This window comes from Bacillus rossius, chromosome 2, assembly GCF_032445375.1.
Source record: "Bacillus rossius redtenbacheri isolate Brsri chromosome 2, Brsri_v3, whole genome shotgun sequence".
NCBI classification, from domain to species: domain Eukaryota; kingdom Metazoa; phylum Arthropoda; class Insecta; order Phasmatodea; family Bacillidae; genus Bacillus; species Bacillus rossius.
In genome coordinates, this window is record NC_086331.1 from 117,201,769 (window position 1) to 117,220,986 (window position 19,218).

A 19,218-nucleotide genomic window follows, 5' to 3' on the forward strand; every position below is an offset into this window, starting at 1 on the left:
ACGCACGATTCAGGTTAGACATGTCTCAATTGAGCAGCCAATCGACAGAATACTTCTTCCCTACCAAGAAGTCCATGAATCCCTGAATTTTACCAGGCCCTAGTTACTAAAAGCCTGAAAAAAATAGCTTTATTGTTAGGCTACAAACTGGGATGTATAAACTTACACATTTGAATGATCTTCTTCATTGTATCGCGGGTTAGAAATGAAATCGAGTAAGCAGGACGAATACAACTGCGCAGTCCATCTTGATGGTAGAAAATAATGTGAATTAAAAATATTTCTAAAATATAAAGACACGATTGATTTAAATCAAATTATTTATCTACTAGGGATCCGGGTTTAAGAAAACTCTTTTGCATAAATGTATTTCGAAGGACGAATGTGAAATGACTTTCCGATCTCTTGTTTACAAAAAAAAGTTACTTCCCTAACATAATAGTTTAGTTACAACATCTTAGGGGCTGAAACTAATATACGCCATGTTAGCTTAGCAAAAAATTATGTAAATCTGAAAATCTTATCGATACAGTTTGTTTATATTTTGTTTTGGCTAAGACTGTGGTTTTGGGCCATAGTCACCGTGTAATGGTTTTGTAACACCTTATATCCCCAAAAATATTGATGCATAAAAATATGAACTGAATTGTAATACACCTTTTGCAAATAATATGATTGATTACACTGGGATCAATGTAATGTTGTTTTTTTCTTTTTAAGACAACTTGAACTGCGTGGGTAATTTAAAATAATGCGAGGAGAAAAAGATTTTAAATAACGGTTTGGTATACACTTTATAACATTTTAATAACAGGTAATATAGTTTCAGATTGCTTGTTTATTTCAAAAGATTTTTAAACCGTGATAAAGGTCAAAATGTTACGTTTCCCCAATTAAGGAGCGGAGATTAGTTTTAAGAGATAACAGTTATTTTCTACTGCCTACACGTCACATGTTTGAACAGTAATTAATGGCGGAGCTTTATAAAGTCTGGTTATAACTTGTCCGGCATTTGTATTATCCTCACATTTCTAGTTCATTCTTCACGCGACTCATTTTAGATAAGTAGCATTCTACGTAACCACATTCCTTTTAACTTTCGAAATCTGACCATGCTTTCCTACCCATCATTCATTATTTGGTACGCACCAATATATTTGATGACATAAAAATGCTTTTGTTTGGCTATAGTTTACCGAATTTTGCCTGGATCAAATAAATCGTTTACTTGTTATGATAAATAAAGGTTAGAAAGGACTTACTACTAGCTCAGCTGTGGTCATGCAGTACACGTTCAAGAAAATAAGCGGGATAAGAAGCCTATGCTCTCTGAAAGACGTGGATAAAGCCCTTCCTACTCAATGCCCCATTTCTGACTTCTTTTGTTGGTACCGCTCACAAGTACAAAGGCTCCCGTAGCAATATGTCTACTAGCAAACAAGACCCAACCATCAGACAGTCTTCTCCTGCATAGCTGCGGGCAAATGTAGAGGGTTTTGGATCAGAAGGAGGTTCACACGAAACCTCCCTGAACACAACGTACAATGTTATATACAGAAACCTATTTATGAACTAGAATCACGTGTTTTGCAGTATTTTTTCATCGAATTAAAAAAAAATTAGTTTCGAGAAATATTTGTATTACTCTGCATGGGCTATTTTCACAGCTATTGCATACTGAACAATAAATTAAGTTTTTGGCATTAGAACTGTCAAAACCGAGTACAAAATTGGCAATCGTTTGAGCCATAACATGGAGTAGTAGGTAGTTTTATGGAAGAGTTTCCGTGGAGCATGTGTTTTCGTTACGATACCAGTAGCTATATTCAAATGTGCAGTGCACCAAATACAATCTTAACTGTAAAAAAGCACCTTATTTTAAAAGACTTAATGTAAACGTAAGCAAACATATATTTATATTGTAAATCAGCAAACCACTGATGGATTCATACCATATATTACTACTATTAAGCTAACAAGTCGACAGAGGAGTTCGTGAGAGTGTGTGTGACCAGAGCTCCTGGATACAGAGTGCTAAAGCCAGAGGGGCGGTGTGCTTGCAGGCCAAAGGAGGGTCGGAGGACCCGCACCACGGCTACTCGCCGGTCGACATAGGAGTTAGTGAGAGTGTGTGTGATCAGAGCTCCTGGAAACAGAGTGCTGAGCGAGTGTGTGTGACCAGAGCTCCTGGAAACAGAGTGCTGAGTGAGAGTGTGCGTGACCAGAGCTCCTGGATACAGAGTGCTGAGTGAGAGTGTGTGTGACCAGAGCTCCTGGATACAGAGTGCTAAAGCCAGAGGGGCGGTGTGCTTGCAGGCCAAAGGAGGGTCGGAGGACCCGCACCACGGCTACTCGCCTGTCGACATAGGAGTTAGTGAGAGTGTGTGTGATCAGAGCTACTGGATACAGAGTGCTGAGTGAGAGTGTGTGTGACCAGAGTTCCTGGAAACAGAGTTCTGAGTGAGAGTGTGTGTGACCAGAGCTCCTGGAAGCAGAGTGCTGAGTGAGAGTGTGTGACCAGAGCTCCTGGATACAGAGTGCTGAGGCAAGGGGGTGTGTGCTTGCAGGCCACAGGAGGGTCGGACGACCCGCACCACGGCTACTCGCCGGTCGACATAGGAGTTAGTGAAAGTGTGTGTGACCAGAGCTCCTGGAAACAGAGTGCTGAGTAAGAGTGTGTGACCAGAGCTCCTGGATACAGAGTGCTGAGGCAAGGGGGTGTGTGCTTGCAGGCCACGGGAGGGTCGGACGACCCGCACCACGGCTACTCGCCGGTCGTGCCGTCGCCCTCCGCCTCCGCGGCGTCGTCCACGCTGACCGTGCTGACCAGCTCCAACGACAGCACCGGCCTCGCCCCTCTGACGGGCGGCCACAAGCGGCGCTCGGCGCGCTCCTACGTGCCGCGGCCCTACCCGCACAACCTGCTGCCCGAGTCCAGCTACCAGAAGCACCTGCAGTACAACCGCAGCTTCAAGATGTCGGACGCGAGGCAGCAGAAGGAGCTGAACCTGCTGATCGCCGGGCCGGAGCCCTCGCTGGGCGGCGAGCCCAAGCCAAGCGCGCCGCCCCCGCCGCCCCCGCCGCCCCTGGAGGCGGTCGCTGAGCCGGCCGCCGCTGCGGCCCCCAAGAAGCTGCTCTCCTGGAACCTCATGCCGCAGGTGAGTGGCCTCCGAGGCCCGCACCATCTTTTCACTCTAACGCCCCTCCTGGTTGCGTACGCGGCGTATCCGCATCCAAGCCCATGGGGGCCCCAGCCTTAAAATCCTGTTAGGCATGAAGGCTGGGTTATCAAATAGGAGGAGAGATCCTCAAAACTTGTCTTTTCACTCCTCAACCTCTCGACCTACCCGGGCGTTCTCCAGTAACATGCCGCGATTCGAAATGGCGAATCTGTTTCCCGGTTCTTGGAACCCATGTTAGGCACTGGTAACAGTGTCTGGCATGTAAAAGAACCATCCTTCTCTAAACCAGGATCATGCCCTAACGGGATTAAATGCCTGGGGGAGTATCGATGTCAATTAGAGGTGTGAACCTAAGTACATGTATTTTTATTATTATTATTATTATTATCATGCGTCGAATGGAAATGGCGAATCTATTCCCCGGTTCTTGGAACCCATGTTAGACACTGGCAACAGTATCAGGCATGTAAAAGAACCATCTTTTCTCCTAACCAGGGGCTAAGAACTAAATTTCCAAAAGGGGGGGTGGCAATATACTTTTTTATAAAGAATCATCGATCCCCCCTATTGAAGCGGGGGGTCCGGGGGTCCTCCCCCGGGAAAATTTGTATTTCAAGGTGGTAAATGGTGCTATTTAAGCAGTTTTATTATCTAAAAATTGATTGCACAGCACTTTCTTTGCCCCCGTTTGCCCCCACTTCAAGGTTTCAGAAGGGGGGCAAAATACCCTTGCCCCCCCCCTGTTGTTGCGCCCCTGCTCATAACCGGGATTACACCCTAACGGGTTCAGTTACCTGGTGGAGTTTTGATGTATTCATGAGGTGCGAGCCTAATAACTTGTCTTTTTATTAACTGTATGACTTGTCCAGGCCGGGATCGCAGGTTGCATTGCGGGTTGGAACCGTGGTGAGGAAATAAAAGCACGCGCCATCGTAAACTAATACTGACTCCTGTTCACATCCACAACATACAATATTTGGCGAATTTAGATTTGCCTTGGTAGCTTTTGCTTGGTTAGTTAATTTTGGATTCCCCTCCCCCCTTACCTTAAATCATTGTTAAAGTATTTCTGCCAAAATATGCTTGAATATATACTTTTAACAACGATGTTTCGAGAGACTTATTTTTTAAAGTTCCTAATTAACTACTGCATTAGCTATTTGCCAGAGTAACGATATAGTTAACTTTTGAATTATTTTATAGTTTTACCATTGAAAACCTCTTCTTGCTTTATCTCACTTCCTGTTATAAACCCAGCATGCATTTATTTTTTAGAAAAATTTAAAAAATAAATTAAGCGATTATTCTGTCACATTGTTTCAACTAAGTTTGTTATTGCAGGTTTTTATTCCAGTTTAATCCAGACATGCATTAGTGCATGTCAGAATTGATTTTAGCTTATATTATTGTCGTGTTGGATTCCCCTACTCTTGACTCTGTAACGTCATGTTTATTATTTAAATTTAAATATGCTTTTTATTGTTGCCGAACATGAAAAATTACAAAACTCAAAATTTAAAACGCGAAAACGCAAGACAAAAACTTAACGTCACATAGCAAGCGATCAAATGAAAACGCAGCAGTCAAATAACCTCAAATACTGCGTATGATAAAACAAACACAAATAAATATTACAAATTGTTTGCAGTAACGTTATTACGATCAAACAACGATGATTGTTGTCCAATATTGCAAATAGTCAGCAGATTTTTAACTGATATCTTCCTAATGGGAGTCAGACTTCATGTGAAGCTTGGGACAACATATCAGGTAAAACTCACGTGTACTTCTTCCCTAAAGATATGTGTGTACAGCAGTAAATGTGACGCAATCGCCTCGAAAACAGCAAGCAGTAGGGTGCAACAGTCGAAGGCCTTGTTGCGTATGCAACCCGCACATCCGATTGCGCGACGTGTTGCCTGTTTGCAGGGACTCCTGACATGAAAGAAACATTTTCGTTGTACAATGCCTAACAAAAGTTGAAGACCACAGGGTTATTTTTAATTAAATTACCCTAGATTTTTTAATTTTTTTAATTATCATTTCATGAATATTTAGTGAATAGTGCAGATCATGAGACATCTATCTATCCAGAAAAAAACATAGGGATACGACATACAGTTTTCAAGATACAATTTTTTTTTTAATTTTCAATACTTACTATAAAAACCTAATATTAATAAATATATGATAATAAATAATAATAAATAAATAGGAAAATCAAATAATCAGCCTTCATTATTAGCAATAACAATATTTTCAGCCAGCAGAGCATTGAATTAAAAAATATGTGGATCCCTTTGATTAAGAGAGAAACATCCTTGCAGCACAAAACAATAGCCAATACTCAACCTACCGCCGCCGCCGCCGATCCATCATATTGCCATCCGGGGCAGTTAGTGTGTGTGCGAGACCAGAAACCGAAGTTTCTATAACTCGCTTAGTGCATAGTAAATCAGGTGCACCCCACACTTTTGTAGAATCACTTGGATCAACGGGCGGGGCGCGTGTCTTGTGGGATAAGTTTGGCACACGGGCCTGTGTGTGCGCTGGTAGGTTGTGTAATGCTAGAAAAGTTACGTGTACCTAATTCGGCGGGGGAGAGAAGCTCCCCACCAGCTAGATCGGCTAACTGGCGTGATGTAGTGTCGTGTTGGTGTGCAATAGAGGCTTGTCGGTGTGCTGTAATTTCAAGTGACCTAGTTAAATTCGGGTGTGGCATGTAGTGTAAAGCTGTGCAAGCCGCTCCTACGAACCCCTGGGAACACAGAACATGCATGGGTAGTTAGCCCATTATTGCATGTAACAAGGTAGTTCAGGCCGTCACTTCACACAGGCATATCATCGTGAGGTCGTGTTGGTGATACGGTAAAAGAAATTACATAGATTAGTAAACACCTGGCCGCCTTAAGGACCGAACTATTGCGTTCCAATATAGTTCGGTCAAAGTTAGGCTAAACCGGTATTGCTGTAGCTGGCCCCCAGGCTGTTGTCATCTAAACCTGAAAAATAGAAAGTGAAATTAGTAAATGAATGTCGTCCTATTCTATTATTGTTCGAGCAGAGAGATGCCCTCGTCCAGTTTTTTTTATTATTATATATTTTTTTATTATTATTATTTATTATTTATTTAATCTAGACTTAAAGCTACTATACAAGCCCCCATAGCCCTGCCCTGACAGGCATGCATGCCTCTCGGCCCGGATCCCCAGCGAGGGCTGGGGCAGCTCCCTCTGCCAGTTCACCTGCATGATTCTGCCTTGACAAGGTGCTACGATATGTGTGTGGATTGTCGCGCGTGTTGTAGTGGTGTGACTGTAAAATGTTACGTACCCCGGGGAAGGGAAATTTAATTAGGTGATGATAGATTTACGGAACTAGCTTTGTTAATTCAAAATCCCATGCCTTTCCGAAACGCGGCCGGCACTCAACCTACCATGGCTCAGAAAGGAACCAATCCGCTTTAACTCCATGGTGCACAGCCAATGGAGAGACAGCTTGTCTGCCATTGGCTGAGCAATATGTAGTCCATTATCTGATAAATACCCTCATTTTTCCAGCTCCTACTCAGTCGCACCTGTGTTTTCGTACCATGTGCGTCCCTGCCTGAGGACGGAAGCAGATAGCAGTTCCCGAAACGTCGCTTGTTTCTGTTTTGGCAAACTATCGTATTTGTTTCGTCTTTTCGTTTTGTTGTGTTTTTGGCTTGTTTCAACTGTTGTGCTGGCTTGTTTCTGTTTTGGAAAACTATTGTGTTTGTTTCGTCTTTTCGTTTTCTTGTGTTTTTGTCTCGTTTCAGCTGTTGTGCTGAATTTTTTTGGGGTTCCTTTCATTATTTGTGGGGGGTTTTTCGTTCTCTTAGTCCATTTTTCTTTGTTTGTTGACCATATTCCTGTTATGGAATATTATGTGGTGTATATATCCTGTTGACAACAGCAATTTTTTGCTTAACTTGTGTATTTTGTCTTTTGGTTTTTAGTAGTTTTCTTCTACAGACATACATGTGCTTAGCAATGGCGTATGTCCAAAAGCTTACATCAAGTCATGCACTCCCATTGCACAAATCTTTCAAAGATAACTACATTTTTAAGTATCAAAAATGTTGTAAATACTAAACCATTTGGTTGATTTCAGTATCATTTTCCCCCAGTATTTTAAGACGTGTAAAACAATTTTGAAAAAATTAAAACGTATAAAAATTTGTTTACTTAAGAATTCAATATATTTTAAACTTTGAAATATATAGGGAAAAAAACAATAAGTAAATTTGCAGGTTTAAATGTAAATAGAAATTGTGTCGATAGATCTAGACGGACCGTTTAGGCACCAATCAATAACTTGTACAACAATCTATGAAATGGTGTCCATAAAGTCTCGATAGCTTATTCTACAACATTTATTTTATATTTGAATCTCCAGATACGCTTCATTGTTTTTCCCTATATTTTTCAAAATGTAAAAAAAATCTTTTGTAAACAAATTTTTTTGGCCGTTTTAATTTTTTCAAAATGATTTTATACATATTAAAAATATTTTTAAAAATATTGGTTCTGAAATCAACCACATGGTTTAGTATTTATCACATTTTTGATACTTAAAAATGTGGGTGTTTATAATAAGTGTCGAAAATTAAAAAAAAATTAATCTTGAAAACTAAATGTCGTATTGCAATGTTATTTTTGACAGATAGATGTCTCATGATCTGCACTATTCACAAAATATTCATGAAACGATAACTAAAAAAACTAGGTTTTTTTTTAAAAAATAAGTCTGTGGTCTTAAACTTTTGTTAAGCACTGTAGTCTTGCAATTCCTTGTACTGTATACCTGCAACTAGTTTACAAGCTTAGAATAGACAGATTTCTCATGAAAATTATCTATATGTATATTTTTGTGTATGTGTATATGTGTGTACATTGTTTATGTAAAAATTTCAGCTATTTTTTTTTAGCTTACTTCAATTGAATACATAATACAGCCAGTAAGTAGTTTTGAGCTTTCGTTATTGATATTTCTATTGTTAACAACGGGGTTTAATAATAAATGTAATGGAAAGTAGACCAAGGACGTAGTGTTAACCATATATCGAAATATTATTTTCAGGCTAACTTAAAATAATTAGTTATTGTTATCAATGAGACAGTAAAATGTCCAGAGAGAATAAACGAATGTAGGGTGGAGGTTTTCTTTGATTGATCTTCTTAAATAATAGTTCGTGATAGTATTTTTTTTCACTTATAACTTTGTTAAAGGCCCACAGAGAAATTTAGATAATTTATCCACCTAAACGTATCAAATATTCAAAATAATTTTTTGGTTCCAATTTTTAGTCAAGATGTTCATTCCTTATTTTAGATTTATATCTAAAGCGAATGCACTAGTATGTAGGCAAATTTTAGGCGGTACTCTGAGAGAATAGATTTATTACAGTGGCAAAAATCTTTATCTAATTGCTGTGACAAAACCTTTGGTCGACTAAACTTATTTTTGTACAGCAAAACCGATGTTGTAGGTAAAATTTTACAAAATTTACAACTGAGCCAGCTTAACTAGTTGTATGCTGGAAAGGGGGTGTTGGGAGATGAAATGAAATCCGCTCCAAGGAAAAATATTTGTTCAAATTAACTGCACGCATTGAGTCGACTGTCTGCAGACAAACATTTAATCAAGGAAAATACGCTGTCGTCCTCAGTGTGCACGGGCGACAGTTGCTTGGTGTTCGCAGTAGGCTGCAGACGGCTCGACGGCCTTAGACATTGTGCCTCTTGATCATAGAACAACAATGGTCCTCGATGGATTATTTATGAGGCCAGCCTAGGCTGACGGATTGCCAACAGACACGTGACTTGATTAAATTAATCATATCAAGTAGTAATTCGGAGCAGAAATTTTTTTTTATTGCACCAGCCTTGAAGCACAAAACACTTGCTGCATTGAAACTGGGACATCCACAGAGTTTCGAGATTACATAACCTCAACAACGTGACAACTGCGTCCGCCATGAGACACGTCTTTTGACAGTTGTATTGGTGAACAAGCCGTTCAGTGTTGATCTCGAAGATTTTTTTTTTACTGCGCAGCTTGCGCGCGCGGTCTACGTCCGTACTGAGCCAGTGCTCTTGACAGCAGAATCGCATAACCCTGCCCGTGGCTAAGGAACGGAGGAATTGGAAGTGGTACTTCTTAACGTGGAACGAGTATCGGTTTAAATTCTCTCGCTCTCTCTCTTCTCCCTCCCGTTCTCTTGCATCATTTCACGAGATAGCTGTTTGGTGGGAACCACACATAACTTAGAAAGTCACAACTTAGAACTATCATAACTTAGAAAACTTGGAAAAATCCACGTAACTTAGAAACACACAACATAGAAAGATCATAACTTAGAAACACACAACGCAGAACCACACAACTTAGAAACGTCATAACTTAGAAAGTCACAACTTAGAACTATCACAGCTTAGAAACACACAACTTAGAACTGTCATAACTTAGAAACACGTAACTTAGAAACACGTAACGCAGAACCGCACAACTTAGAAACGTCATAACGTAGAAAGTCATAACTTAGAACCGTCATAACTTAGAAAATTTTAAGTTATGTGTTTCTAAATTGTGTGTTTCTAAGTTATGACAGCACCCCCTAATTGGTCATCTCTTGCGCTCCCTTTTCACCTTGGTTCCCTTCCCCCCCCCCCCCCCAGTTTTAAAGAGTACGTTCTCTAAAGACTCGGTCTTACACGCCATGTTTTTTTTTTTCATTTGCTCTTCATTACCGTTTTTATAGGCTATTTTTTTTTCTATCGTATATTCACCAACGGGTGTAAAATGTCGCACTGGTGATAATTATCACGAACCCTTTCGCGATTTTTTTACACCCACGTTCCCCGCTTGTAAAACACCTGGGGTTCACTCAGTCGGGAATAGAACTCGAATCACCGTGGCGAGAGGCGAGTGATTTTTTTTAGTAAGATTTATATTTATTTTACAAATTTCAGTGACGGTGGCAAGAGTTGTGACCTGTTTATAGAATTAAAAAATTGACACTCCGAACTTACCCGGGACTCGAACCCATGACACTTCGCACCGAACGCCGGTTATATATCCAACGGGGCCACAACGGTCAGCGTCACCCAACCACCGTTGTCCCGCAGTTATTGATGTGGTGACTATGGTGTGTGAAAGATGCGTTATACATAATACGTTGATGATTGGTGGATGATGGGCATGGTGATCAATGACATAATGATTTATGGTGGCTGTGCTATCAGCATCTCAATGCTAAGCTTAATGGGACAACGCCGCAGTGGTGGGAAATGCTACGCACCTGATTTTCTCCACTCAACAAGACTCCGCTGCGATTGGCTTATCAGTTCCGCGGTTCAAAGGAAAGGGTTGTAAGTGGCAGAATATAGACATCATGTTTAGTTGAATGTTAATTTAACTGTTTGTAAGCAAAGTGAAAAATCTTGGAACCCAAGGAAAACATTTGTGCTGCCATGTAGAAAGTTTTCGTAAATTACTTTTAAAAATGTTAATTCTCTTTGGAGGCTTTGAGACTTTTTTTTTCTGAAAACTATCATACATTCATATACACCCTTTTTCTTCTGACCGCCTCGTGGTAAAACAATCTCAGAGGGAACTTGGAGGCTGTGCTCGCAAGGCGTCTCTGGGCGCAGCAGAAGCGCAGCACGGCTGACGTCACAATCTCCGCAGTTGTCTAAATACCGGCGCTGCTAATTGCGCGCGCTTCCCCGCTAACCGCAGCCTTGCCGCGGGTGGGGGTTGTGGAGAGCGAGGCGCCCCAGTGACCCGCGGCTGACCTTGGGCGCTTCTGCGCACCCCGGGTCCGTCCACCGGCCTGACAATGGCTGACACAAGCCAACAAGAAAACAAAATTTTGGTGCCTAGGATTTTGGAACTGATTTTAGCCATTTATGTGGCGCTGAATCTAAATATGAAATTAGTTTTTTTCTTTCTATCAGTTCTATTTTTGAGATAAGTGTGAAAAAAATAATTAAAACCGCCTGCTTGACTCAAGCCACTTCGTCAAAGGGATAACCCAGGCTGGGAATCCCCACTTCGTCAACTGGGATACCCCAGGATGGGAATCCCATCTTTCATTTCAAAGCTTCAACTAAATTTGAGGTCAGTTTGTGAGTTTTAGCCGTGCAAGATAGATTGAAGTTGATAAAAAGTGAGTTCCAGTACAAGAAGTTGTGTAAATCATCTTGATGTGTTTCGCTACATATGCGGAGAATACACATTAAAAGTTAACAGTAAGACTGTTAGTGACTTTGTAAAAAGAGCTTGTCATGGATACTTTAGTGTTAAGCTCGCTGATCAGGATTAATTCTTGGCACCGCATCAGGTTTGTAAAACCTGTACAGAACATTTACGCCAGTGGACTAGTGAAAAAAGAAAAAGTTTGAAATTCGGTTTATCGATGGTTTGGAGAGCACTCAAAAACCACATTGATAACTGTTATTTCTGCCTAGTAAATATTACTGGAATCAACCGAAACAATCGTAGCAAGTGGACTTATCCTGATTTAGTCTCTGCAAGATTCCCGCTCCCTCACTGAGTGGAAGTACTGATCCCAGCATTTCACCAGCTTCCAGAGCTTTCTGAGGACGGGTGTGAAGGTGACAGTGATTATGAGGGGATGTCAACAATTCCTCAAAGTTTCAACCAGGATGAGTTAAATTACCTCGTCAGAGATCTTAACCTGTCAAAAGAAGCTTCTGAATTGCTGGCTTCCAGGTTGAAGGAAAAAAATTTACCGGAACAAGGAACCAAAATTACTTTTTACCGTACAGGAGAAAAGGGTCTGCTACCATTCTTCTCTCAAGAAGAAAAACTTGTATTTTGTCACCATATTAGAGGACTCCTGGGGAAAAAAGTCTTCCTGAATATTTTCCAAATTCTTGGCGCCTATTTATTGATAGCTCAAAGTGAAGCTTGAAATGTGTTCTTCTACACAATGGGAACAAATATGGTTCAATTCCAATTTCTCACTCAACAACAATGAAAGAAACGTATAGTACCATAGCTTTGGTCTTGGAGAATATAAGGTATCGTGAACATCATTGGGTGATTTTTATGGACTTAAACATGGTAAACTTTCTCCTCGGACAGAAAAGTAGCCACATCATATATCCTTGTTTCTTGTGCCACTGAGATAGCAAAGACAAAACACACCACTGGGTTAGGCAAGAGTGGCTTAAGAGAGAAAACATGTTCGTTGGAGAAATAAAACGTTATTAACGAACCCTCTGTTGAACGAGAGAAATTCATCTTTCCTCCACTGTATATCAAGCTGGGCCTTATGAAGCAGTTTGTAAAGGCTCTTGTTAAGGACGGATCATGTTTTGCATTTATAGGGTAAAAAATGCCTCACTTGAGTAAGGAAAAAATTAAACCAGGAATATTTAACGGATCGGAAATAATAAAATCCATTAAGGACCAAGCCTTCGTAAATTTCATGAATGAAGCTGAGCGACTGGTGAAGGGTGTCACGCTATGCTAAGCCTGCACGTGACTGTACACTCTCGTAGTAGGCAGCAGGAGCCTTTTACCGCCGTGGAGTCAGCAGGTACTGACCAGCATCGAGCAAGCGGCGAGCCAACAGTTACACATGTGACGCGTAGTAAAATGCAGAACCTTGCACCATCAGTAGGGGTATGTACATCCCGCGCAAAATAAAATCTGATCGCCCATTATACTGCAAAAAGATATGCCTACGGTAGCGATTTTTCCTTTGCAATTTGCTTCGTATGCAAGAGAAGCCATTGCCCTATTTGGCCGGGACAATAAGGACGCGTTTTCTTTCGCACTGTATAGCTGTGATAAGTGCGCTGACAGTAGACATAATATGTCTGAAATAAACCCAGCCAATCACGATAAACAGACATTGCTAACAAAGTTTGAACCCACAGCTGGTCTGGAAATGTTTTCACGAAAAACGCATGGCCCTAACCATCAGTGACTGTTACGTCAGCCAGGAACCAAGTCGGTACAGTCCGGATCAAATCTTAAGCACCGTTTGCAACAACTCAATGACCTTCCCTGGTCCTAACTCAACGTGTGTATTTAATTTGTCGTATACAAACAACTATTTTGTTCTGCATGCAGTGGTAAGTTGATGACAGCACGCTACATACATTTTCTTTGGTGAGTTATCGACCACCTACTGGTACCGCCAGCTCAGATTTAGAATGCAGGAAGATAAATTTGTAACGTTGAAGACGTGTGTGGAAACAATCATAGGACGCAGTGGCTGCCGGCGAGCTGTTGCGAGGCGTGCTACCTACCACTCGCTCCGGATCGCACAGGTCTGCCTTCTGGCTGACGCAACGGTCACTGATGGAGCGCACATCTGCACTGGACCACACGCCCCGTGTAGCACTGTTGCCGCGCCACTTGCTCGTGACTGGTCGTTGCGAGTCCAGTGTGCCCCGTTTGTAGCCAACTCCAGTTGCGTTCGCCACCAGGATCAGGGGTCGGGCGAGATCTTCCGCGCTCCGTTCCAGCAGACTTGGCTCAGCCAATAGACGATCGAGTGCGCCCACATCAAAGGAGCGGAGACTGCATTTAGCTCCTGGAGGCCTGAGCAGTCAGTGACTCTGCAGCAGTAACTGGCTCATTGTGCGTGCTGCCAGGATGTACAGTCGCGTGCAAGTACGGGACGGCTTGCAGCACTTCATCAGCCACCACTGGGAGGACGGATGAAATTCACGTGAACGGCCGATTATCTTTTCTGGAGACATGTTTTTTGCTGTCCTGATGATCACTTCGCCCGTGCCACTTTTTAAGAATATTCGTTTGGACTACAAAAAAAAATGGCAGCAGGGAAAAATATATTATATAGGTGATATTTGCACATTTCATTTTTTTTTTCGGTTTGCGTATGATGTTTACTAAATGCCGAATACTTGAACCCGAAAGCCCAGCAGCTTAAGTGATTATTGCAATGTTTAACTATGTCTGAATATATGTAGGTCTCACTGTCCTTGAAAGAGAAGTGGAGACTCTTCCATGGAGTGTGTCGCTTAGTCAAGAAAGACGTTTGAATATTTTATGGTATATACTTCTCAAATATTTATAAGTCTGATTAGATCGTATAAAAAAACACGGTTTCTTAGCAAATTATTAAAATTTCAAAATGTTTTAGAACTTATTTCCAAAATCATTGTTTCGAATCTATGGTAATATCTTCGTTTGAATAAACATTAAAACGCTCTTCACTCACGACTGTTGGTTCCCGCTGGAGTGTGTCTTAAAGCTGCAGGAGGGACATGAAGCTGCTTATTTTATACGCGATATTATCTTTGCCTTGCCTCGCTCTACCCGCATCACCTTTCTTGAGCCGCGCAAAAATTCCCTCTCGCTGAGTTTCCCGAAGTCGGCGGATGGCCTGCAGCTCCCTATCCGGGTGAGTGGTACAAGGCCGGCTCTCAGTAGGTGAGTGTCGCCTGCCGCGCCATTGGCGGAGTGCCGCGTGACGTCACAAGGCTTCAGGCTTCCAGCGCGCCGCCGGCACATCGAACGGATTGTCACGCGCGCGCAAAGCCCGCGATCTCTGTTTCTGATCGTGGTGAAGGGACATCCGCTGGCCAGGGTGTTGGGTTGGAGTCCGAGACCCGGCAGGACTCGATTAGTGAGCACCGAGCTCTTCGTCAAGTGGTTTGGAGCCCTGAATCGTTAGGGACTGGAAAAATTCGCGGTTTCAATGACCTCTACGATAGACTGTACGATCCTCTATGTACTTATGGAAATTACACTTGCTGATTGGCTACTAATCCGTGACACCTGTCAACTGGAATGCTTGTGATTCGCTGTTTTTTTTGTTGAGTATTCTTCATTGGCTTAGGGTCATTCAGGTAAACTGTGGTCCAATCACTGAAGCAGCATGAAGTTGAACTAGTTTGGATTCTAGCCTATCGCGAAATGAATCCGCGAATTTTTCAGGTCTCCATGAATCGTCTGCCGTGCGTAATCGTGATACATTGAACCCTTCACGTTGCCTTAATATTCCAAGATTGAAATCCTACCCTTTTGCGATAAAACGTGGAAATGAATTCCTGTTCTAGGCTCATAATGAGTTTTTTAAAGTATAAAATTGTTATTAAGAACGTGTTCCCGACTTTTGAATAGAAAACGCGAAGCTTTTTTGCTGCAACACTTTGCTCGCTGAGTGTTCCCCATAAAAAGACATGTTTGTGATTACAACTTAGTGTTCAGTGCAACGTTATATTTTTCCCCCTTTCTTTTTTATGCTTTGATATTGCTCGCCAGCTGCTTTCACTACAGAGCAAAGGCCGTTTTTAGAAAATAGAAATAAGAAATATTTGTTTGTTTAGTTTGCTGTCATTGTATTTTTATAAAACATAACTTTTCCAATATTTTCGTGCATACTTAAACAGGTAAATTATGACCAAATTAATACAATTATTAACACTTAAGAATGTGTATACAGAACCAACTAACCGACCAACTTTGACTGCAGGTTCATTACAACAAAATAATTTGAAAATCTCTACACGACTTATGGTCTAAAGTGTTTCTCAAGGCTGGTATAGGTCTTTAAAGTTGGGCTGAACAATATTTTTATTGTGTAAATAACAGATAAAGTATTTAATATGGAACACTGAGCGTCTGAATTATGTTTAATTGAACGAAGTTCTACAACCTCCGCAAATTTTGTCGCTATATTAAAATTATTTCATCGAAACATTTCAGAGGAGCACTTTAATTATCCACATATTTTGTGGCGTGTTACTATCCCCAATTCTTTCAATGAAGTAATATTGCTACAGTGACAAAATTAGTTGTGGTTATAGAATTTAGTTCAAATAAACGTAATTTATACGTCCAGTGTTCTATCTTAAATAATTCCTCTATTATTTAAAATAAATATTTTAATCAGTTCTAACTACAAATGCGTATAGCGGCTTGGTAAGCACTTGTAGATCTTAAGTCATGTAGAGTTTTTCAACTTAGTTTTTGTGATGAACCAGCAGCCAAAGTTTGACGGTCAAAATCAGACTCACTCTCTATAGAATGATCACAAATTATTAGTATACTTTCAAAAAATCATAAAAACTAAACGGTGCTGCCGATTTACCTGAATTTTTTTCAGTCAATAAAGAATCTCTGGAAGTTTTTTTTTTTAATACACAAGTTGCAGTGACTCAATACGTGCTGCTCGAGTCACGCGGCAAACACCGAGGCGGTATTCAAACTCGTCCCACACTTAGTGTAGTGTGTCGGTGGCGATGGACTCTACTGCCACTGTGATCCACTGTCTCAGACCCGGCAGAGATAGCGGCAGAGGTGGCACGAACACCTTGTCTTTGACATGGCCCCGCATGGTGATCACGGTGGCCATCTGCCCCACACCGCATCCTGCACACCTGCACGACCAGGTGTTCCTCGGAGCAGAATGCATAACGTGCACCATAATCATTTTGTTCGAGTGCCGTTAAGTCCGGTGATCGCGGTGGCCATCTGCCCCACACCGCATCCTGCACACCTGCACGACCACGCCGTCTCCCATGGAGGTGTGCGTTCAGGTGTTCCTCGGAGCAGAATGCATAACGTGCACCATAATAATTTTGTTTGAGTGCCGTTAAGTCAGGTGATCGCGGTGGCCATCTGCCCCACACCGCATCCTGCACACCTGCACGACCACGCCGTCTCCCATGGAGGTGTGCGTTCAGGTGTTCCTCGGAGCAGAATGCATAACGTGCACCATAATAATTTTGTTTGAGTGCCGTTAAGTCAGGTGATCGCGGTGGCCATCTGCCCCACACCGCATCCTGCACACCTGCACGACCACGCCGTCTCCCAGGGAGGTGTGCGTTCAGGTGTTCCTCGGAGCAGAATGCATAACGTGTACCTAAATCATTTTGTTTGAATGCCTGGACCGACTGGAAGCCTGTGCGGTTTCATGCGCAGACTTTTGCGCAAGATTTTCGATACCGTGGTTTGGGGCATCTGCAGTTCACGACTCGCTCGCCTGGTTGTTTTCCGTGGGCTTCGCAAAAAATGGTGCTCGAACCAATTCCACATCTTCCTCGGGCACAAATGCACCCTTTCTCCTCAAACATCTTGTACCAGGCATGAATATGTGACCGGCTTGGTGGTTTCGTGTTAAAGTGTATGCGAAGTTAATGCTGCACAACAGTTACTGACTCCCTTTTTCGCTAATCGAAGCACGCGCCAACTCTTCTGCTGTGCGGTAGGCGCCATTACAGCACTAGCTGCTTATAGCGGAGGCAACCTGCAAACAAACAATTTCAAACTTTTACCACAAAAAAAACTTTCAAGTATTCTCTATTGACTGAAAGATGTTTCAGGTAAATCGGCCACGCCGTTTAGTTTTTATAATTTTTTGAAAGTCATTTGTGCTTACCCTAATGAAAACATGAACTTGATTGAAATAGGATCATTTGAAATTGCTTGTGTCGTAGTCATGACAACATTTTTCTTTTTGCGCTGTAGTCAAATATTCAAAATTGCATACATCACATTTATAATTCAATATAAACACGAAATAAGTATCACATTTATAAGATGGTATTACAATTTATTCATCAAATTTTTACAAAAAAAATATCTGTAGATTTTTTTAATTTTTTTTTATATTACTGTGTTTCTGATGAAAAATCACAAGCAGTTTTTCTTCCAAACTACATGCTTTTGTTACAGTATTTTGTATACATCACCAGTAGCAATAAGTATCTGCACAAAAGACTGAATCACAAGGAATTCACCACAACTGAGTATTTGTATGTATTCAGATAAAATTATATATGTCGCAGAGTAAATTTTCCATTAAATAAATTAATATGCATTTTATTACTTCCCGACATGGTTTCCAATCTTTATCTAAAAAGGACGTTGTGATACCTAAAGCAGTAAACTGTTGTAACCGTTTGTTACGTTATGCACATTATACTAAGCGTGATCAAAAAACACAGTGAATGAATTTTTATAGCAGCAACAACTGCTGATGCTACATCTATTTGAAGTAGTAAGCCCAATAGCCTGATCCGTTGAGACAGCCAGTGTCAAGTTTCAACAAGTTGAGACTTGTCAGTTGCCTTCCAGAGCCGGATGAGTGAGGTAATGTTCCCGTGTCTGTCGCGCATCATGGATAGAGCTATGGAAATTTAGCGTATTCGTCTGGCCTCATGGTAGAAACAATGTCATGGGTGCTTAACCCATGTTTACTTTCCCATTGGTTGATTTCTTAGTGAGAACCATTTTATCCTTGTTGATTGGCTCTACCTAATTCGCTTACTTATCTCCTAGCCGGCATCATTGGCTCACGGTCGTAGAGGGGTGTGTCCAATTAATTGCAGTCCAATTATGAACACAGTGCGAGAGTGTGAAAGTTGGGATACTATCTTGCGACTTAATGAATGCGAGAAATGTCCGTATCTCTAATTATGGATTTCGATAAACACGTAAAAAAAATATTTTCGTTTGGGAAACGGAGACCCGAAAAAATAGGCCAATGGCGTCCTCCATCACGAGAAAGCGCTGTGCGACACCTCGCTTCTGACCCGCGAGTTTTTAGCCGAACAAAATGTTCCTGTCTGTCCACATCCAGGAATGCTTCCAGTCATGGAATCACCAATAGGATAAGTGAGCATCGCTAGCCGAGGAGAGTATTTCTAAGGAGATCAGTTCAAATTTGATGTCAGCTTATCACTTTGTTCTTAATAAAATTGTTCGCCGTATTTTTGATCGCACCTCATGTATACTAGATAGCGTAAAAACACTGTGACCCACCTCCGAGCGGGCAATCTCTAAATATTTCGTACAACAACTTAATCGACTGAAAAACTGAACAGAGCCCTAACCCCGAAGTGGCCGGTGTTATCCGGTGATAACAAAAAGGGTCTCAGAGGGAGTTTGTAACTAGGCGATAAAATTGCGCATTAACTGAACCGACGGATAAGAAAACGTTAACACACTAAACGGTTCTAGTAACTACAAAAAAAAAAAAACAACTACAGGTACACCTCGC

The 19,218-nt window shown here is 41.5% G+C and overlaps 1 protein-coding gene across 2 annotated transcripts in view; it reads left to right on the top strand.

The window, feature by feature from the left end:
* Positions 1 to 19,218, top strand: part of LOC134529672 (facilitated trehalose transporter Tret1-like) — a 341,884-nt gene that overhangs the window by 234,756 nt on the left and 87,910 nt on the right. For both annotated transcript variants that reach the window (XM_063364007.1, XM_063364008.1), the window contains exon 2: positions 2,733 to 3,158. In XM_063364007.1, the coding sequence (XP_063220077.1) occupies positions 2,733 to 3,158 (426 nt within the window). The remainder of the gene's footprint in view (positions 1 to 2,732; positions 3,159 to 19,218) is intronic.